This window comes from Lycorma delicatula, chromosome 7 (assembly GCF_047948215.1).
Source record: "Lycorma delicatula isolate Av1 chromosome 7, ASM4794821v1, whole genome shotgun sequence".
In the NCBI taxonomy this organism is placed as follows: domain Eukaryota; kingdom Metazoa; phylum Arthropoda; class Insecta; order Hemiptera; family Fulgoridae; genus Lycorma; species Lycorma delicatula.
The window spans coordinates 136,183,295-136,207,319 of record NC_134461.1 but is presented as its reverse complement, the minus strand read 5'-3'; the positions used below and the strand labels follow the sequence as shown (position 1 = coordinate 136,207,319).

At 32.6% G+C, this 24,025-nt stretch overlaps 1 protein-coding gene across 12 annotated transcripts in view; it reads left to right on the top strand.

Moving 5' to 3' along the window:
* Positions 1–23,332, top strand: part of LOC142327708 (uncharacterized) — a 43,586-nt gene extending 20,254 nt beyond the window's left edge. For 9 of the 12 annotated variants that reach the window (XM_075370979.1, XM_075370978.1, XM_075370981.1 and 6 more), the window contains 5 exons: positions 876–979; positions 5,723–6,080; positions 9,629–9,790; positions 20,486–20,675; positions 22,132–23,332. In XM_075370979.1, coding sequence (XP_075227094.1) covers positions 881–979; positions 5,723–6,080; positions 9,629–9,790; positions 20,486–20,675; positions 22,132–22,444 — 1,122 coding nt within the window. In that variant the 5' untranslated portion in view covers positions 876–880 and the 3' untranslated portion in view covers positions 22,445–23,332. Of the gene's footprint in view, positions 1–875; positions 996–5,722; positions 6,081–9,628; positions 9,791–20,485; positions 20,676–22,131 lie in introns of all 12 variants that reach the window. The other 3 variants (XM_075370987.1, XM_075370986.1, XM_075370988.1) reach the window with 1 other exon arrangement.
* The last annotated feature ends 693 nt before the right edge of the window (positions 23,333–24,025 follow it).

The following is a 24,025-nucleotide window of genomic DNA, read 5'->3' as shown; positions in this document are numbered from 1 at the left end:
TTAATTATTCTAAATATTTGTTGTTTGCTAGTTCATACAAATAAATAAAAGTCTTGACTTCGAATATAATATTTTTTTTTTTTTATTACTATCTCGAACTTGTAAATCATTTATTTAACAGTATTATATTTATTAATTATCCATTTTCAAACACAAATTGAGTCTTTGGATGATGGAACTAGATTAGACTATTCTAGTACAGAGCCAGCTTTTATAGCACGGATGGAGCCGAGTGAGTTGTAAGGAGCTGTATGAGCCATATGGAGCCGTCTACAGATATCAAAAGGACTTTTAAAAATTAAATCTCCTTTAAATAAAATTTAAAGTTCCTCATTTAAAAAGGAGTCAAAAAAATGAACATTTGGGAGAGATGCCAACCTGAGATAACAAGTAACAAAAACAGTGAAAACTTAACAGGGATGCCATTTAAATATCCCTACATCTTAACATAACTGCCCCCAAAAAATCGTATGATGATTTTTTTTTTAGTTTAACAGTGTAAATGAAATTATTACAGACAGTAACATGATAAGAAATTACAAATAAATTACGTACATGTATATAATTAAATTGTTAATTTTTATGATTGGTAGAAATTGTATTTATATTCACTTGTGAACCTCAATTTTGTATCATTTTGTTTCTGTTCAATTGAATAATCATCAGTAACCATATGATAATCGCAATTAAATTCCTGTACTTTAGAAATGAAGAAACCAATAAAGTGTTAAAAAGCAGCTGACCTTTTTGTCTTTGATCTAAGAGTTACAAAAACCTTTTTTTTATTAATTATGTTTAATCATTACAGTATAATGTATAATAAGTTATGCTTCATCAATATATTATAGGATTTGATTTTGTTGTTTTTTTTTCAGCATGAATGGCAGTTATTTTTATATCGTACAGCAATATGATTTACCAGTATGTACCTGTTAATAAAATAAAATCCTGGATACTTCTACTTTGGAAAGCAAAGGATGTAAGTAAAAGATGTGGTAAGTAAGGTTAAATAAAAATATGTTAACTTAGAAATTTTGCCTTTCATCACGAAATTTTTTTGTGATGGCATTCAAATTTGATAAATCAGCATTTTCGTAATTCATCATAAATGAATTTATTGTTTTTAAAAGAAACTGATTTTAATTTTAATGTTCCTCCTTTTAACGATTCATTTCATTTCATGTCAATGCTATTATTACTTTTTAATTGTTAGACATTATAAAGCATTTAATTAATCATACAAGACTTGTATGCTGAATATATTTTAAACTGTGTTATTTATGATATATATATATATATATATACACACACACACATACACTCATTGTATACATATATTATATACATTTTTTAATATGAAACATTTATTCAAATTATAAAACTATGTAAACAATTGTTTCACTGAGATAAAATAAATTATACCATTCCATTATAATCTAGTAATAGAAAATAAAACTATTTTATTTTCTATTACTAGATTATAGTAATTAAACTAGGGATATGAGTAGTTAAAATTAAATTTATTTTTTTTCTAAGCCAGTAAGAAATATTAAATGACTGTTTCTACCATTTTAAAATTTTATTAAGTTTTTTTAATTGATTTGTCACATTAAAAAAACTTATGAAAAAGCAGAATCACTGTGAGAGTACTTCATGATAACAAAAGAGAAAACACAGTATTTAATAAATTTTTTTTTATCAATCCTAATAACATAATATAATCTATTTCTAGGATGCAATTTGTTAACCCTACCAGGTTGGTCGAGTGGTGAACGCGTCTTCCCAAATCAGCTGATTTGGAAGTTGAGAGTTCCAGCGTTCAAGTCCTAGTAAAGGCAGTTACTTTTATACAAATTTGAATGCTAGATCGTGAATACCAGTGTTCTTTGGTGGTTGGGTTTCAATTGACCACACATCTCAGGAATGGTCAAACTGAGACTGTACAAGACTACACTTCATTTACAGTCATACATATCATCCACATTCATCCTACATACTATATACATTGTTTTCATAAGAGATATTAATTATGTTTGTATTAAACATTAAAATATTTAACTAATTATAGAGAATAAAATAATTTATTTTATAATAAATTTATAATAAATTTTCATTTATAATAAATAATTTATGAAATAAAAAAAAAACAAAAGATACAAAATAAGAACAGAAGTTAAAAAAAAAACAAAGTTAAAAGCATTAATGGAAATTTGAGTTTATATTATTTGTGCGTATTAAACAAAAATTCAAAATTGTTTTTTTCTAATATGTAAAATGGATTGACAGAGTAATATTGATTCTGTTAAAGAAAATTATTTATTTTAGATAAGTTGGGAAAGAAAATCTCATAAATAAAAAACTAGTTTATGAAATAGCCTCATTTGTAATAAAGGCATTTCTCAAACAGCAAAGAATTATGTTGCATACATGAAAGCAGATCTGTTGTCTGGTTTGGCAGAAGTAGATATTGTTATTTTTTTAAGATAAGCTCTCTACTTCATTATTTTTACTTGCAGATATTGTTTTAGATGAGTTATCTACTACTTGCATTTTCCTCGAATATTAAATTCCTACTGCACTGGATTTGTCAAATTTAATATGTCACAAAACAACAGAATTAACAAATGAAGATCAATTTTTGAGATTGCAATATTTTTCCAATTGACAGCTGTTTTCTATGTGTTTGTTTCCAACATTCAATCCAATTTCATCCTTAATTCTGTCTATTTTTACTACTTGATAATGTTGTTTGTAATCATGTCAAAAATACAGCACAAAATTAGGTTCAGAATAGCTATAACAGTCAACAAGCATACATTTTCTGAAATAAGAAAGGAATTTATCTGAGGATCCAAATTTAACAACTCTATAAAAGTATGACCTTTGCATTTTATTTTAATTAATAAAATAGGTCCTGCCATCCAATTAGGAACCAACTGCTCATTTATAAATGCTTATCTTTAATAGAATCCCATATAAAGCATAAGACACTATTTCAGCAGTGTTGGTGCATTTATACAAATACACAACTTCAATTTTTTTCCAATAATTTTTTCATCTATTTTCAATCTTTTGTCGCCTAATGGCTTCGATGGCACTTACTAATCTTTATAGTGGCCCTAAAAAGGGCCGTTTTTGTCGTAGATTACCTTCGACAGCTCGTTGTAATTGCTAACCTTACGTTAGCTCTCAGAAGAGCTGTTGTCGTCGAATGGCTTCGACGGTTCGTAATTCATAGCATTGTGGTGGCTCTGAAAAGGGCTGTTTTTTGCGTTAGCTCTGAAAAGAGCTGTTGGGTCTGGAAGCTGGTCTCCGGTGAAGTCGGGGAGTTGCCTTTTAAGTCCGACTGGGCTTTCCCTAAGCGACAGTTGGGTCCTCATACAGCTTGGTGGCCCCCAGAGCCCCGCAGTGTCGGATCGGCGTCGGTCGTCCTTCGCCGGCGCGGAGGAGGCGGTTCTCTCCGAGCGATCCCACGCTGGTCCGGCTCCTGCTGCTGAATCCGCCGGCCAGGGCGAGCTGGAGCTGGAAGGTAGCGCCCGCGTCGAGCGGCTCCCTCGGCGGGCCGGCCAGGCCTGCTGCTCCGGCGGGGATGGCATCCGCCGGGAGTCCCACGTTGAGCCAGCCAGCGAACTTCTTCTATCTTTCATCTTCTTCTTGTTGGTCTTCTCCAGGTGGTGGTCGACGATGAATTGAATTCACTCGGAACGGAACGGAAGGATGTCGGAGGGTGCAATACTCTCCTACTTTTCACAGTATACGGACTAGCGTCCTTTGCTGCTGGGTGATTCTAAAAGACTGACGGTTATTAATAGTGGCTGACGTTTATTCGTTTTGTGAATTTTGGATTGCGTTCCGATCCAATGGAGGGTTTGTCGGTAGGGGCCCGACGGAACGATGTGCTAATAAGCATATCTTCCGTGACGCGCTCCATTTCACCCTAGAGTGGGCTGAAATCCTCCATTTAAGGGGGCGTCCTCTCATAAGGAAAGGACGTCGGAGGCGATTTTTGGACCTACACTTTATCGTTTATTTAATTCAATTCAATTTAATTTGGTTTGAATTAAAGAAATGTGGTTGGATGGATTGCTCTGAGGCGTTGCGCCCCAGAGCTATCTCATTCAGTAGAGTAAATTGTTTTCGAGCGCCCGTGCGCCGGGGTGGTTACAATTTTGAATAAGACGCCCCCCTATTATATGTAAACTTTGACTTGATTCAGATGCTGGTCTGGCCCTAGAAAATATAATGGTTCGCGGAGGGTTTGGGGGCTCTGGTGGTGTGTGGCCAAACACGCTTTCTTCTAGCTGTCCCTGGAGTTAAAAAAAAAAGCCCAAGCGCACAGCGGATTGAACTTTTTAAGGGGTGAGAAAGATTGCTCTTTCATCACCATGGTATGTGGGGTGACGGGTTAAGGCAGTTGTGCTGCCGAAAGGGTATGGAAGTGGAATTTAGTAATGTGTCCGCCTGTCTTCCTATGGTGGGACCTCACTGCGAAGCCATAGACCTTGCCTAACTCTTCTCTTGAGTAGCCTTTAAGTCACCGCTTTGCTTGTAGTTCTAAGAAGAACTAAGCGGGCGAGAAGGCAGGTTTCTTCTTTCAGCGGTAGTTCTTCCTTCATCGTCTTCTTCCTTTGCTGCCTCGTCGTCTCTTCTTTCTTCTGATGCGGAAGGTGAAGAAGGTTTGAGCAGGGGGATTGGGTTTAAGGGGTTTGCTTATTCTATATGCGTATACAATTTTATAAACATATGTGTGCATGTATTCCTTTAGGTTTGAATTTCTATCAATTATTAGTTTTGATTTAAATTTACCGGGGATGCCATTAAGGTTTCATTTCATTATGTTGACTCTTATATGCAAGAACCCAGAGTCAAACATGTTTCCAACCCCAATCATAATGTCGGTGGTGGGGGGGGGGGCAACCCACGTTGTAGTTGTTGATTTGGTTGTACCATGTCACATATATACCATATCTCATAATAAATATATATGTGTATGAACATTTTAATCTGAAGAAGGACTTACCTCATCTTTATGGCATGGCTTACCTGTCCGCCCTTTACCTCAGGGTGGTTCGTCCAAGACTGCATGTGGTCGTTTCCTGACCACCTGTGGTTGCGGGTCCTCCCAGCAGATGTCCCGGATATGCTGGAACTCGGAAGCAGCAGCTGAGCTGTAGAACCGCTTCGCCTGCTCCAGACCCACCTCGCAGACTGTCTGCAATCTAGCGTCTCTGCGCAGAGCTGAGTTCCTGATGAACCAAGGGGCCCCGAATATCGTCCTCAGGGCGATGTTCTGGACGACTTCCAGCTTCTTCAAGAGTTGTGAGCTTGCCAGTCCTCCCCAGGCCGAGAAGGCGTAGACCATGATCGGAATCACGTAGATCCTGAAAAGTGAATTCACTCTCGTGGTGCACGCTCTTTTATTGGAGCCTGAGAGTGTAGGGGCTGCAGCGCCCCTATGGTGGGAGAACTGCGCGGTGGTAGTGATGCATATCAGCGCGTTCGTATACTGTGCGCCATTCTCATCTGAGTTGCTATACCGTGTTCGGCCGCCGATATTCAATTAGGCATATTTGTGGTAACTTTTTCTTTATTATTATTATTATTGATGAAGAACAAGTTATTCTTGATATTTACTATGAATATCGTACATCTATTTGTATTAAATAAATGGCATTTGCTGAAATTTAATTTAAACACAATTATCTAATTTTTTTGTTTGCAGGGTCTGATAATAAGAAAAAATCTAATTATCTACATTGTTTTATTATTTGTAACAATTCTTACAATAAAAACTTTTGCATTAAATGAGTCTAATAAATTAAGTATATCACAATGCTGCAATGATAATAATAAGTTTATGGAGAAGCATGCTGCTACTGACATAAAAGTTAATTTTAATCATTTTAATAATGAAACTGGAACACCAGATGGGTGTTACATAGTACCCAACTTTGTACATTTTATTCGTTTTAAGGGTGAACCGATTTCTTATCTACACATGATTTGTTATCTAGCTGCATTTAAAAATCAAAAACCAGAGAAGATCTATTTTCACTATGACAATAAGACAACATTTTCAGGTATGTTTAGTTTAAAAAAATCTAATTTTAATAATAATAAACAAATGTGTCTTTTTATTAATTATTTTAATAATTTGTTTAATAAATTATATTGTCTCAAGAACAGTTGTTGTAAACAAAGATAAATCAGAGTTCTTGCTTCTCTTCAGAAGCAAAAACATATCATGTAAGTGAATCATATGATAAAAAAATGTACAGCCAATTAGTACAACCAAAACGTATGGACCAATTAGTACAACCGAATATCATGATAGTTCATTAATGAAATGAGTAACCACAAAACATACAGTTAGCTTTAAATTTTGGTTGATTAGACCAAGAACAGAACAGAAAATCCAAAAAGTAGTAAGTCAGAAACAAATACCTAGGATGAACTTCGTAATCGAAAGAAAATTCTAAGTGACAACATTAAAAGAAAATGCACAGAATCAATAAAGTTGATGCAAACAAACAAGAGGTATTGTTGGGTAAAGTTAACAAAAATGAAAGAAAACACAGCTCATATTTGCCAAAAGAAATTGGACTTTAATTAGAAAGAAAATAAATGAACTTATGTTAAAACATAACATTAAATTAAATGAAATTAGGAAATAAACATAACTTAATTTTACATAAGAAATATCAGCTGAAATCAGCAAATGAATAATGATATTAAATGAGAAAATACATGAATATTCATTTTTAAATACACATTTTGAAAATCTACAATTTAACAAAGCCTGAAAACAAGAGAACATAAAGCATCATATTTACAATTATATACCTAGAAAAACATAACATCAATAAACGTAGCATGACTGGAAAACTATTGCATTACTAATATATGCTGTAATATTGAAAAATTAGCAATGAACAAATTTCATTAGCTTAGAAAAATAAATTACAGTAAATCTTAATTATTAGCACTGGCCTTTCCTAATTTATGAACAACAAACTTATCATTAAATAATTAAAACCTGTAATTCTAGTTTAGTATAGAAAAAATGCCACAATAATATTCTAGTACAAAAGGAATTAATTACAATAATCAAATTGAAATAAGTAAACGTATAAATAGAGTTCATTTTAGTAGTAAGGTTTCTTGAAAATATAAAATTACAAAGAAGTCCTAAAACATAACTTCACATCAGGAGTAATTTTCTTTAGATTAATTTAAGAGAAGAGATAATGTACGATTAACTGAATGTTCCACAAATTTTAATGATAAAATAACTGTTTAACGTAATAAATAATGAAAATTGAACTTGCCTGTAGCATACAAATATTAGCAAGAGACGAACTCGTGAATTAAGGTAAATGAATACATACAGTAATCCTGGGCGTAGTCAGCAGTGGTGTATCAGGAATGCAGGGGTGAGACGTGGTTTAGAGGTAGAATAATACGTAGCATCTCAGATATGTAACAACTAGTTTGAGATTCTGCATCGATGAAAATATAATCAGCAGCTAGAGAAGATTCGGCGTCGATAGAATTGGTAGTTTGTAGTAATTGAAGCACTTTCAACATAGACGTAATATAGTGAATTTGAAGAATAACTTAACAAATAAACGAGGCTGGACGAACATAGAAAACTGTTAAATCACGAAAAACTGACGAGTAGAACTAAAGAATATTTTGACAGAGAAATACCGCAACGTTTATGAAGACGAAGAAAGTATTAACATTATACGAGCGAAAGAGAACATCGAAGCCTGGTCCTCCAGACTTGTAGGACCAGGCACAGCGTGAAAGTCAGGACTAGAATGACCAAAGCTGGCGTGGTGAGAGGCAGCGGAAGCGAACAAAGCAATGTACAGAAGAACATTGCGTGTGTGTGTGTTGACAACAAGAGTAGTATCTAAGTGTTAGTATGAGAACGATTAGAGAAAACGTGTGGAATTCGGGAACGAAGACATAACAAAAATAATTTACTAGCAAGCAGACCACTAAAGAATTGCGTAAGGGTGATAAAAAATAATTCTGAATATGCAAGTTGAAGAAATGCCATCAGGGCCGACAAAGAGAAATAGACTTCTAGGAACTATGACAATATTGAAATTGGTTGAGAATAAAAAACACTAAGCTATACATTAAGACTAAACAGCAATGAAGTAATGCGTGATAGAAATGAGCTAACACCAATATGATGATAATCAGTCAAGCTGGAGCCTGAGAGAAATGATATCGAAAACAAACCCAAACAACCTATTTTAAAAATACACGTAGATAAGCCTTACAAAAAAATGCAAAAATAAAAATTACCAAGCCTGTAAACTACAAGACTCGACCATAACCTTGAATTCATTGGAATAAAACGACTTTACGCAAACGGCGTAAACAGGTATCAAAAGTGGATGTTATCCTTTGTTCTTACAAATTTTTATTAGAAACTTCAATTGTTTTAACTGATATTTGTTATTAATTAATTAAGATAATATTAACCTCCAAAAGATGATATTGTATTTCAAAAGGATTAAAGCTTCAGCTAAGGTTGTAAAAAAGGGATGTTTTCTATATAACAGACACCTAGGAAAATGGCTACATTCAGCTCCCATTTTGAACGTAACTATAAATACTTAACTTCTTGAAAACTTAATGATATCAAAATCAGTTTATATCAACTGAAGTCTTTTCTAGTTTTCAATTTGTTTCATTTGATATATTTCTCTGAATCTTAAAAATCTTTTGTTGTTTTTATATTTTATCATGAGGATGTGTTCCTTTTCCATAATGTTATTTATTTATTTTATTTATTGACTTAGAAAAATGATGACAATTATTCAATTTGAACATTATTTTTTTTGTAAATACTACATGTTTTACCATATGCTAAGATTTTGATGGTAATTTTTCAGTTTTGTAGAGGAAGTTCCTCTGATGATACCATGAGAAAACAATTTCTGGTGTATTGTTTTAAAAATAAATTTGAAAAAAATGTTATTTATTATGAAAGCATTTATTTAAACTACATAAACTTAAGGTAAAGAATGCATACAGCCCACTTTCTAGAGATCTTTAATGCACATTCAGTAAGCCTTTACATTATTTCTTTGCATTTCTATTTTTTATATTTATCAAGATGCATGGTCTTGTTTTGTTTTTGTAGATGGATCTTTTTTTTTAAATCAGTAATTTTTCTAGACTTACCAATATTATATTAATAAATAAAAATAAAACTAAGAAATTTTAAATAAAATTTTAAGCAGGATAAATCTTAAAGTAATAATAATAATAAAATTAGTTTTAAAAAGGAAACAATAATATTGTTCTCACTTCTTTAAATTGTGAAGTTTTAAAGTCTGTATCAGTTCAAGAACCAGAAACTAGTTTGTAGTTTTTTTTTTGTTTTTTTTTAATTTGACCCCAACTTCAATGTATTTAAATTTTTTTTAAAATTATTTTCTTTGTTTTTTCATATATATTTTTTTTTAAATTAATATTATTTACTTAAATTTTTATTTTATTTAAAGAACATAACAAAAAAAAAATTTGGTTATTGGTGATTAATAATAAATGTTATTATTTACGAGATTTAATTGATTCTCATCTTTTAATTGTTATTTTACAGGTAAATACTGGGATATTTTAAAAAATACTCCTGGTTTTATGGAAATAGTAGAATTTAATTATGTAAATATGCCAAATGAAATATTTGGACAAAAACTGAGTGATGGTTGGAGAGAATTCCACGGAAGTGATATAACAAGAATAAGAATCCTGATGCAATATGGTAATACTAATTATATTATAAATATTATTGTTATTATTTATTACTGTTTAGACTTCAAACTGAAAATAAGTTACAAAATCAAATTTAAAAACTTTAACAAAATTTATATTCCTCTTCATGCTATGACTTCATATTCATACTCTACATGGGATAAAATCTTTGCTGTAAATAAGAAATACATAAGTATTTTATTCTGATAGCATAAAATAATGCATTATGAAGGTCACATCAGAAGTGGTTAGATATACTACTACCCAAATAAAGATAGAAGCAGCCCAGCATTTGCCTGAAAATCATGCAAAAAGCTTGATAAACAGCATTACAATTTATATAATTTTTTCTATTAAGAAAATAAAAGTCATTAACGTCAACATTAACACTTAAAAATAATAAATATAAAATATATCATTAAAGTAAATGTATAAAGATATTAAATAAGTACAAAATAAATAACAATTTTAAAACGTGATAATGAAAATGATTTGTTATTTTTTATACGAGTACATGTTAACCAAAATGGAAAAAAATCAACATTTGTTTTTATTACTTTTATTTAAAAACTCATTGACATTACAATAATTTTTTTGTAAAATAAAATATTTTAATGTTATTTTAAATAAACTGGTGGGAAAATCATTTAAATGTATCAGTAATCTATTAAAAACTCCAGCAGAAGCAAGACAGCCACTTCTTATAAACTGAACTATTGTACTGAGTCACATGACAACAGGTCTGTTGTCTGGTTTGATAGAAGTGAATATTGTTACTTTTTTTAGAAATAAATTACTTTTTTTAAAAAAGGAGGCACTTACAGAGTACTTTAATATAACATACATTGAAAATATAGATATGCAGTCAAAACAGCTTATAAACTTTCATTGAAATTTGTAACCAAGTTCACTGTTGTAAGTATTAAAATTAATTTAGTCAGGCTTTGTAATCCTGTGACAGTTCTATTTTGATAATAATTGTACTTAACAGTAGTTGAAAGATTTGGTTTTGATAATGTGATTAATTGAATCTATAAATTGATATTTCAAGTCCTAATGAAAGACTTTTATCCATATGATCTAAGTATGAAAAATAATGGATATATTTATCTATTTTTTAATGAGAATAAATTGTGTGAAAAATATTGTGCATTTGAAAATTTAGTAAATGTAAAAGGGTCTTTTGAAACACTTAACAAAAAAATTAGGTTTTAGTAATAAATATAAGAAGCCATAATATCTAAAAATAAAATCATATACATATAAGGGCAATTCTAATCAATGGACTCAATTTAGTAACTCTATTTTCCTGATCTATACATTGTATCTGACTGATACTACAGTAGTTGAGAAAGTAGGTCCGAAAGTTTCAAATAACATTGCTAGAACTCATGTAGTTGTATAAACAACTGCTAGATTGCTTGTGCCTCCATCACGTGTCAATTTTGAGTAAGATAGCTGTTGCTACAACAAGGCTTTCTGTGTCCTTGAGTATAGCAAATCTCAGTCGGCAACTGCAGTGCAGCATGCATCTCACCTCCGATTTAACATTGACCCTCCAACAAGGAAGATATGTCATTGATTTCACCAGTTTGAACAAACTGATGCACAGACTGGTGGTGGAACAAATTGAAGGTGTCTCTGTAAAGGCAAGAGCATGGGCCAACTGCCTGTAGCAGAGGAGAAAGTAAGACAAATTGAAGAAACTTTTGTGTGAAGCCTAAGAAAGTCAACCAATAGAGTGAACAGAGAACTTGGAATACCTCAACCAACTGTCTGGCGTGTTTTAAGACGTTGTTTACTTTCCAAGCCATACCCCTACAACTTTTACAGGCTCTTTGTGGAGGTGACAAACCAAACCGTGTTGAATTTTGTTATCAAATGAAAACATGGAGAATGACACTTTTCTTTCGCATTTAATTTTTAGCGATGAAGTGTTGTTCCATTTCAATGGAAAAGTGAATAGACAGAGTCTTCACATATGGGTCTACAAAATCCCCCTGACCACTGCAACATTGCAACATAAGAAAGACTCCTCCAAGGTTAATATGTTTTGTGCCCTATCACAAACAAAGGTTTATGGACCATTCTTTTTTACAAACACAGTTACTGGGATAATGTACCAGGATACGCTGGAAAACTGGCTTTTCCCCTCAACTAAGTAAGATTTACAAGACTTCATTTTACAACAGGGCAGTACTCCACCCCATTGGCACCTAGATGTTTGATGCTATCTGAATGAATCTCTACCTCAATGATGGATAGTACACATCGGATATGAAGATTTGGTCTCATGCCTCATGACTTTTGCTTGTGGGGTTTGTGAGATGCAGTTTACAAACAATCTGTATGAACAATTCCGCCTGTCCTGCAGAACCATATCACAGCTGCGGTGAATTCAGTAAGTAGGCTTATTTCACACACTCAGTTCAACTGTGAACATGGCGCCATTTTCACAATAGAAAGCTGAAAGAACAGGTGGAGCGCTTCATAAAATCAAGGCATTGTTTAGATGGGAGATGGCAGTCACGTTGTCATGTTGACCCTCCCGAGGGTTCTACATGGCACCATGTTCATCTAAATGACACCAAGGATGATATTCATCATGCTGCTTTCACGTGTGCCGTGTATATTTACTCCATGTGGGTTGTTAAATGTTGTGTTTTTTCCTAAAATATTGAGTTTGTCTACACTTTATACCGAGTGTATACAGAGTTTATTTCTATTACCAACTAAATTATCATAAAATAATGTCTGGTGTACAAAAAAAAGTTATGATCTAGATATAGATTATTTAATAATGTTAGTTCAAGAAAGGTCAGTTATATGGGACAAGACATTATCACTGAATAAAGATAGGGTTGAAACCAAGAAAGCTTAAAAAGAAGTATTTTTACTGCTTCATAGTGAATTTGAGGAACTGGAAAATGATGAAAACGGTAATTTTGGTAAGTTGTATTCTTTTTATTTTTAAAAATATATAGAAATGAATGATATATTATGAATAATATTTTTGCACAGAGTAACTTGGTATAGACACAGTCATAAATGTTTATACGAGGGCTGTCAAAAAAGTAATTTACATTTTGAAATAAAAAACCAACCAAATAAAAAAAAAATATTATTATATACATTTGAAAGGGACAATCTTATACTATTTTTCTACATAGTCGCCATTTCAATTGAGGAAGTTATCATAACAATGCACAAGCTTTTCAATTCCTTCTCTGTAGAAATCTACCATCTTAGATTTCAACCACTGGTTTATACTGGCATGAAGTACTGCGCTATGTTGCTAGCCACGTCTTAATTGCTGGAAAGAGGTGGTAATCGCTTAGCGCCAGATCTAGACTGTACGTACGATGGGTGATCAAACACCTCCCATCCAAAATTGTACAAGAGCTCTGGGTACAATTAGCCATGTGTGGACGTGCATTGTCGTGAAAAAACAACACTTTTGAGCTGAGTTTTCCCAGATGCTTGTTTTGTATCGCTCGCCTTAGTTTTATCAATGTTTCACAATACCTTTCTGGGTTAATTGTTTTGCCACCTTCAAGGAAATCAACCAGAAGCACTCCCTAAGCGTCCCAAAACATGGTTGTCATAATTTTTTTGGCTGACAACATTTGCAAACATTTTACTGGTTTTCTGGGAAAACTCGTGTGTCCACATTCCATGGACTGTCTTTATGCCTCACAATTAACATGCTTTACCCATGTCTCATCTCTCATTACAACACAGTCCTTGTCATAGGCTTCAAGGAAATTCAGCGATGCAGCAAGACACTGTTTTTGTGGTCTTCCATCAAGATTTTTTGCACCCATCTTGCACAAAACTTGTGATAACCAAGCTTCCCTGATACAATTTCATGCAGTAAACTTCATGAAATTTGGGGGAAATGAAGCAAGATTTCCGTAATCGTAAAGCGGTGATTTTCACAAATTTCATTGTTGATTTTCATCGTCAGTTCAGGTCATCTTTAAGTCCATTATAATAGGTGTATCCTCTACCTCGTAAACATCTCTTTCCTGGGCAAAATTATGCAAGACCACACAAGCTTTTACAATATCTACAGCAAAATCAGGTTCAAAATTTCTCCATTTATTGCTGAATTACCAAAAGAGCATTCAACATATCTGTGAGCTCCACATAGACGGTATAATTTTAAATTCTTTGTTTTATTGTTAAGCTATGGCCTCCATACAATCAGACTAGCAGTTTATGAAGACCAAATGCTCCATCACCAATCAAAAAATAAGATATCTTAGGATTGACATCACTGAAAGTCACCTTTGTTAAGGAAATTATATGTGTTTATTTATTATTGACTTCCACAAGTAGCAGTTCTCAAAAACGTCATCATATTTAATGAGTCAACCCATTGAAGTCTATTTGTCTTTCATTTTTTTAATCGTCGAAATAAAAACATCATCACTATAATGCATGCCCGGTGCTCACAGCCACTGTGCATGCGTGAAACAAGCCTAACACAAGATATGTTTCCTCGCAAGGGAACTACTGCTTATATATGTGCTGTGCAACCAGAGGGGGCTAGAACATTTATGAATTGTATCTATAAACTTTATTGTTAGTATTATCAAATGTAATTTACTTCACATATTTGTCATTAGTTCTTAATTTGGAACACAGGATTATGAAACTGAGTCTATCATTTTGAATTACTCTTAAAAATTAACTAAAAATGCATGTAATAGTGAAAAAATGAAAAGAAAATAAAGTTTAATAAAAGTTTTAAAAAATTATATTATAATTTTAATTTTATTCTTCATATTTCTTTTCATACCATTATTATTTTTGTACAGGCCAACAGTAAATTTGTGTTTTTATAATTAAAATGAAAGGGAGAAGATTGATCATAAATGCTAAATGATTAAACACCACTGCTACTAAGATAATAGTTACTACTATAAACTTGATGAATTGATTATTATTCAACATAAATTGTAATCAGTTTTTAATAAAAAAAAGGATTTTTTAAAAACCACTATTAAGTCATAAATAATGATAACTATACACCAGTTTATTATAGTAAGTTTATAGAGTTATTATAGTTAAGTATAGAGTAAGTTTATTATAGATTAATGAATTGTTTACATGCTCATGGTAACAGGTACTTCCAACTTTTACCAATACTCTTAGTTTTAATACATTATATTGTGTAATATGTACATTCTCATTTACCATGCCTTACTAGCTTCATGTAGAAATTAGTCTAATACAAACATAAGGATTCACTTCTTTGATATGAGCAGAATGTCTATGTAAAATTGAACTATATAATACACACCGTATGAAAAATGTATATAATATAATTAAACTACAGTGTAATTTTGTATTACGTACATTGTAGTATATATTATGTAATTTAATTCTACATAGAAATTATTATTCATATCAAAGAAGCGAATCCTTATGCTTATATTTAATAGACTAATTTCTACATCAAGCTGGTAGTAAACCATGGTATATGAGTGTGTTTTTGTTTGTGTACATGCGCGTGCAGGTGTGTAAGTCTAAGTCTTTATGAGTCTACTATTCTGTCACTTAGCAGGCATACTCACATAACAACTATGAGCAGTTCTTTTCCCAAATAGTACTTTAGCACAAACCAGACTACAGATCCATCTTCCCAGTAGATTGGACACTAACCTTCTTCTGGATCATTCTAGTTAACAAGAGCATAGTGGTAACATCAATTACTCATGGTTCTCCTCCCTGATTGACTTCAGTAAAAATTTTCTGCAATATCTCTGTTAACTGAATATTAGGCTTGTTAATAATGTATATCATTTCTACGCATGCATTTGATGGTTTTAATTGTATAAGCAAAGATCTGTATAACTGCTGATCTGTGTGTGGCTAGGAAGTAGACTTTTGTTATTATTCATGTTTAAAATATTTGTATAAATTCCCTTTTCCGATAAGCATTTTTTATGTAAAACTTCAATGCCTAGTTTAGATAATTTGGGAAATTTTTAGGGGAAAAAATTTCCTAAAAAATAATGGGGACTCACCCACCACAAGATGATCTCATTTGTTGAAGTTAATGAGGTTTTCTGCAATATTACTTCATTCTATTCTGTTTACTGTATAATTATAAATGATTTCCCCCTCCTTAAAAGTCTATATTTCCTGATGATATTTTTATTTTATTTTGGGAAATCTCCTTCAACAACATATTCAATAAATAAATAAGTTATGTATTTGGATGTCATTAATCCTAGTGTTGAGAGACATTGAGTAGTGAAGACGTGCTGTCGAACTCTCTGTGGTGTTTTGCTTTTTTGGTGGGTTTTTCTGGGTTTTTGTTGATTTGGACATTTGGAAAGTTTCAGTTAATTATTAATGGAGGTGTTTGTTAAGTTGTGAAGATTTTGGACAACTGATTAACGTTTTATTCAAGTTTTTTGTGGATCAACATTATTGCCATTGGCAATAAGATTCACTATTGACTACTTTATTGCTCTACAAGTTATAACAAGAAGACAGTAAAGTAAACAACCATTTAGAATAATTTCAACTTATTACTCATATAAGGTGAGCAAGTAATTCTAAGTGTTGATGCAGTTTATTAGGGGATTCCTTTTTTCCATCCTAGCTCCCTTCCCATAACTCCTAACTCAAATACCCCTGGGATCTTTGCGTCCCGGGTCCTTCCTCACCCCCATCCTTTACTCTTCCAAAATCTGGCCCCGAATTTATGTGGATATATTTTCGTGACACCCTTGACCCCCCCCCCCCACCCAAAAAAGACCTTCCCACGATTTTGGCGAGTGGGTATTCCAATTATGCGGAATTTGGCGCTGAAGACGGTCCATGCATTAGTTTTTCGATTAGACGTTAGGTTCAATAATGGAAAGAAGAAGATAACTTCTACTAGCAGATTCAGCAGAACCTGGTAGTTCAAGACCTCCAGTACTCTCAAAGATGAAGAAAGAGTATGCTAAAGGCAAAAGGAGGGGCAGACAGATGTCATCGGAAGAGGAGGAATCTGTTGTGGGAACAATGGATGAATTGATTACTCGGTTAGGACTTCTAATGTTTAATTTGAAAAAAATTCAGGAGCGGCCTGTCGAAAGATATAACAACACATGAGAAGGAGCTTTGTAGAATATACGAAGGGTTTAAAGGCCTGATGGCCTTTGGCTTTGGTTGTCACCACTCCTGACAATGATTATGCAGGCGACACAAACTGAGGGGTCCACGAGCTTGGGATAAGGGAACAGTTGGACGCAGACTTATCTGATGAGGACATGGTAGCGTTATCCATTAGAAGATGGCTGGCAGAAATAGTTTCTAGAGTTTCCCAAGTCACGGAAATACCTGATGAGGGAGACATAATTAGTTTTTATGACCTAATGGGCCAATCCGGGCGAAGAGATCACCCTGTTCGTGGTGTTGCGGTAGTGGTCTCTGGAGACATTGTCAAAAATGATACAGTTATCATAGGACGTTAGCAAGCTATAAATCCAGCCAGTAGATACACTATTTATTTATAAACAGTTAAAGGAGAGGAAAGTACAGTAATAATAATAAAAAGCCACGAAGAAAATACTAGAAACCACTAAGGCAGCGACTTTTATGCTACCAGGAGGCAGACTTGGGAAACGGAAACCAACAAATGATGAATTGAAGGAAAACAACACAAACAAAAACAAGAGCAAAAACACTGTAAGAACAGAAAACATATAAAAGTGCACATCAAAAACACCGCAATGACACCGAAACACGCAGCAAGAAAAAAAACACTTCCGCACTAAACCAGAGCTCAACACCAACTCCAGTACTTAAACATTTTTTTTTTAACCTCCGGGACCACCGTTATGTATTGCCTCAGAGAATGAGATGAATGATTTGTAGCGTGTGAAAATGCCATGCCTGACCAGGATTTGAACCCGGGATCTCCGGATGAAAGGCCGAGATGCTACCACCCGCGCCACGGAGACCGACAGTACTTAAACCTGTTAAAAACAAAGCATACCCTCAAGTTACCGCCTTAAGTGTTTTGTGCAAAGTGATTGTGACTTCCATGGTATCTAGAGAGACATGGCCTTTTATCTCCTATCATCCACCTTGTTTGTATAGCCATCAACAGTATTACTAAATGTGTGCAGCCACATGTTTCATGTGGCTGCACACATTTAGTAATACTGTTGCACACATTCTTCTTTATTTGTTGATGATTTTGCTATATATATCGTCCCAGAGCAGAGAGACGACTACAGTACACTATATCTCGCATTGAAGCTTGGTCCAAGGTTACCAACTTTACCTTTTCACATGAAAAAACAAAATGTATAGCATTTTCTCGCCTGCAGAACCCTTTCATTCTGCAAATTTTCCTGAATGGAACACTAATTTCTTCTCTCCTGATGTTAAGTTTTTAGGTTTATTTTTTGATAGCCATCTTACTACGAGAGTGAAACACATTAAACAATTAAATACGAAATGTTCCAAATTTCTAGATATGCTGCAAGTCCTTAGCAACACCAGTTGAGGAGGCGATCGGTAATGTACGTTACTTTTTATTATTGCTTAGTTCATTCTTGTTTAGATTACGGTTGTGTCGCCTACTCTCTAAGATATTAGAGCCTACATCTATCTAAGATGTTAGATACTACACATCATGCTTTTCTTCGTCTTGCTACAGGTACTTTTAGATAAAGCCCTGTCACTAGCATACTTGAGTTCGGTGAACCATTACTTTGGGTTAGATGGGACCAACTTCTAGCATCTTGCTTTGCCCGTTTTAAAGAGCAACTAAATCACCTGGCTTTTAACACAGTCCTTGCAAATCCTAATTTACAAAGGTATAAAGACTATCCACGTTATATTGCACCTATGGATGTTTGTATCCCAGCATTTACTACACCGTATAAATCTTGACTCACCTTCTATTTTTCAAACGTATCCCTTTTCATATCTTCCATGGAGAATCAACCTTATAAATTTTATGTTTGATCTTGCAATATACAATAAAGAATCAACTCCACTTTATCATCTTTCAGAGAATGTTTTACCTTATTCTCTCCTAGAAACACCCAGGCACAATAGTATACACAGAAGGATCGAAACAGAATATCGTTGGATGCGCATTTGTTGTTAAGGGCAGAACCTATATGTTTGGTCCACCTAATATTGCAAGTGTATTTACTGTTGAACTGTACACTATCAATAAGGCTGGAATGTCAACTCAAAATACCACCATTTGCTTATCTGCAGTGACTAATGCTCTCTAAGCATAGCATTAAAATATTTGTATTCTAAAGATGCTCTCATTACTGAGATCTGTAATACAATTGCTGAATTGAACCACTGCAACACACAAGTGAGTTTCTGCTGGATCCTAGCCATGTGGGATTTCTGGGTAATGAAAATACAGATTTTGCTTCTGACGACGCATGTGGGAAACCGTCCTTCACCACTCATATTACTACAGCTGACTTTATTAACTGTATAAGACATACTATTCGTGCAATGTGGCAAGATGACTGGACTGCTACAGTTAATAACAAACTTCGATGTTCAAAGATTCTGAGTTGTTCTTGAACTGTAATACAGAAAATTTCATCAAGAGGAAGTGCTCTTCTGTTGATTGTGGTTTGGACATATGAGAGCTACTCACAAGTTTTTGACCACAAGAGAGAACACACCATTATGTGTATGATATGACTGCCATTTGACTATACACCACATCCTTGTGGATTGCATCTTTTATGCGGCCTTACATCTTAAATATAAATTGCCCAGAAGCATTTGACGAATCCTGGGCAACAATAAGGAAACTTTAGACCAGGTTATCTTTTAGGGCTGTAAATTTATACTCAAATATTTAATTCACTGTAGTGTTTATCAGCTCTTCGTGCTGATTGCTGTATAGCAGTTGGAAATTTTATTTTTCTAATTAAGATGTAAAATGTGATATCTGTTTGTACATTACAACAAATATGTTATGCCCAGATGATGATAATGCCAAAACCTTTTTCACCCAGAGAAAAAGAAGAATTTCAAGAATAAGCTATATCACATAAAATAAACTTATATATTATCACTAATAAATCCGAAATACCACTAACATTTTTAGGTTTTGTCATTGGCAGTATACTGAATATTTAGTACTTACAAACTTGTTTGTAAGAACCCTTAGAAACATTTCCAGGAAGCATCCTGGAAATTAAAGATGTGAGATATGGTAAAATGTTAATAACAAAAGTGTTGTTCAATGAACCACTTCTCATAGAGCACTAAAATTAAGAATGTTAGGTACAGTTCACTGCATACTATTGGTATTTCTATTGCATACTAATGGGTGAGGTCATTAGTATGCAATTGATGCCACTTAAAAAAACAGTATTTTGAATTTCTTAAAAACGTTTTTTTACTACTACTCATAAAAAAACACTGCATAAATTTAAAAATTATTTTAATTAAAATAGTCATTGTTATAGAAATTATTATTAAAATTTATAAATGTTCTGCTATGATCATCATAATTTTCATATTTAGTACTTTTATCTATTTTCAGAACTCAGTGTTTGCATCAAGTTTTGAAAATGGATTGTATCCGAAATGCAACATGTGATTTAGTTATGATGAAGCTAAGTTAGATAAGTGTTCTCATTATAGAAATTATTATAGAATATAAAATGTTTATATATAATAACATGATTATTAATATTTCCAGGTGGTATATTCCTTGATAATGATTCATATTTAGTTCGTAGCCTCAATGATTTCCGCCGATATGAGATGACAGTTGGTTGGGATGATGGAGGCCAATTTCTTGGTACACAAGTACTAGTAGCACATAAGGATGCCCGGTTTCTTTATTTTTGGCTTGAAACATACCGTGGTGCATATCGCAGCGATTTGTGGTAAGTTCTTACATGTATATCTTGCTAAGTTATAGAATTGCTTTTTATATCAAAGCTTCCCTATATATTGTTGTTAAACTTACTAATTGTGTCCCTTATAATTATACAATTTTCCAGTTAAACAGTTTAAAGGTAAATTTAAAAAAATATATATTAACGTACATTCTTTTTTACATGTTACATGTAATATATGCTTACTCACTAATTTAGTGATAGTAATAGTAATAGTTACTAAGGAGTAGATGGGTCTATGCATTAGATAATTCAGATGGGAGTTGGTAGCAGGAGAAATACTAGTGTATCAAATGCAGTACGAGGGTGGTTTGAAAAATCTGTACAAGGTCTGAATGACCTGAAAATGATTTTCAGTTACTAGATCTTTTGGAAGAACACCAAGTTTCAACCCTGATTAGTTCATTTCTCTGTGTTTGGCATCCATTTGAATTGAGAAAGTCAAATGATTTCCAAAAATGAACAAAAGAGTTTTGCATTTTGATTAAATATTATTTTATGAAGAGCGAATCGCTTCAGAAAACTAAAGAAAATCTTGATATTATTATGATGAATCCACATAATAATCCATCCCTGTAATAAATGGTTCAAAATTTTTGAAGTGGTCATATGAACACAAGTGACACTGAATATTCTGGACATGTTGTTGAGGTCACTATTCCAGAACTCCAGATTGATAAGATTCATAATATTGTGTTGGATGATAGAAGGATCAAGGTTCATGAAATTGCTAGTGCTATGGGCATCTCGACTGAATGGGTGTATAATAATATTTTGAATCAACTCTTTAACATGAAAAAGCTGCCTGCATAATGGGTGCTGCGATTGCTCACAGTTGATAAAAAACAAAATCATGTGAGGTTTCATCTCTGCAGACAAAACATGGATACACCATTGCATGCTCGAGACCAAGGAACATTCCAGACAATGGGTTGCTAGTGGGCAGTCTGCACTAAAGAAGGCAAAGAAATGATCTTCACCTTCTTTGGTGCAAAAAAAATTTTTTAAATGTTTGTTTGTTATGTAATTTTGTATAAATACATCTTTTACACAACTGATAATGCGGGATCCTGTGAAAGTGCTTTTGGAAAAAAAAATAGGTAACTATAATTTCATTTACTTTGCAATTCTGTACTTGGGTTATTCAAGTCGGTTTTTGATTAGAAAAATACAATATATTGGTACAGAGGAATATACATATTACCTTAAGAAAAAAAAAAGTATGTCTACAAATGGTTAATATTTAACGTTTAATGGTGGCAAATCAAATCAATTTTAAACTAACATTTTTATTAAGATCTACTATTGCTTTCAGTCTTCTTGCAGCAATCTTTATTAAAAATATTTATTTAAAAAATTTATTTTAAAACAAAATTTTGTAAAGTTTAATCATTAAAAATAAATAATTTTGTGTTATTTTCATGTCTAATTATCATGATTGCAGGTATTATAATGCAGGAGAACGTCCAACAGTGGAAGTGTTATATAAAAAACCAGAATTAGTTCACAGAGTGAAATACTTATTTGGAGTACATAATAGTTTAGTGGTCAATATTTTCAAAATATATTGGCCAGAATGGCGTTACATGTATGCTCTTCATCTTCTGCATAGACATTTATACATTCTTGGCAGTTTTGAAGATGAGTTACCCAAAGTATTTGATGAAAATAATGTTAAAGAACATGGTAATACGTTTAGGGAAATGGCATTAGATGTTTACAATCCTGATAATACAAAATTTGAGCATGAAAGTTAAATTCATTATTCATGCACTTTCTGTTTGTAATTTTTTTTTGTGTTATATGTTTATCTCACTGGAGTATGTATATCCACATGTACATGAATACAAACACACTTACACATATATATCATCATCATTTCAGCCACACTACAGGACAGGCTTCTTCAGCACATTTCCAACTAACATATATACATATATATATATAATATCAAAAAAATAGTTCTTTTATTCTTGGCATCATCATTATTTCAGTAATAATTAAATTATAAATATAATAGTATGTCTTTTATTAAATATGTATTAAGTACTGCTGATAAAGTTTCAAAGTTAGATCATTCCTAAGTTTAGGATTCATTCCATCATAAGAAATTTTATAAAAATAAAAATAATAATGGCACGTCTAAAGATATATTTAAATGAATAGAAAAAAAATTTAATAATAAAAATTTGTTCCTTTTTGACATTTAAGGCACCATTCTTTTCATTTTTCATTATAATAACAAAAGTAAATATAAATGAACTATGGAAAATTTAATAAAAAGATTTAGATATTAACAAACATAAGTAAAAAACACAACCAGTAGAAATACTGGTTGTGTGTGCATATATATATATATATATATATATATATATATCATAATTTTACAAAATATATTTTGTGGAAGCTTCAGAAAAAAGTTCTGGAACTGTGCTGCAAAACTGTCTCTATTCAACAACCACAGTTATTTATAATTTAAAAATATATTTATAATCCATATTATTGTCAAAATATTACTCAAAAACATTTTAATCTGGTTTAGGATCCTAAAATATCCAATTACTATAAATAACAGTATAATTTACTTATAAAAAAATAAGGTGTATCTAATGAAATGTGCTAAATTAAATTTATCAAACAGTACCTGTAAAGAATGTATTTTTTCTTGTTTTTCCATATTCCTAAGCTTTTATTATAGACAAAATGTTTAATTCCTCACTGCTTTCCAAACAGTGAGGAATTATTGTACTGTAAAATTGAAAATTATTTAAATTAATTTATAATTACAACTGAGGACAGCCTGGTAAAGAGAAAATTATTTCACTGCGCTGTGAAGTTTATTCATCATGACTTATGAAATTAATTTATGATAGGAGCTACTTATTAATCTCATCTCTTGTTTGTCACTATTGGAAGACAGTTATCTTGCTGTTTGCTGATGATATTTTTAATATATTTATATAAAAAATAGTAGTTGCTGCTTTTTATCTATACATATAAAAGACTGAATAACTGCAATGTGTTATATCCAAGTTATACAACTTACGTTCCTGCCTGAGTTTTTTGTTGGTGGTTATAGTGAAAGGATGTGTTCTCTCTCTGTGCTATTGTACTTTTCTATAATGTTTTTGAAGTTTTTTACAGAGTTTTTAGTATGGATCTGCAAATGCAAGTTCATACTATAATAGTGTATAAGTAGTGATATTCATCACTGATTGTATAGTGGGTGCTGGGCGATAGCAGGTTCTTGAGGAGGAGATGCTCACTGATCACAGTGATCATCTCCTCCTTATTGACCTTTATGACCTTTATTGAGGCCATCTGTATAGATGGCCTTT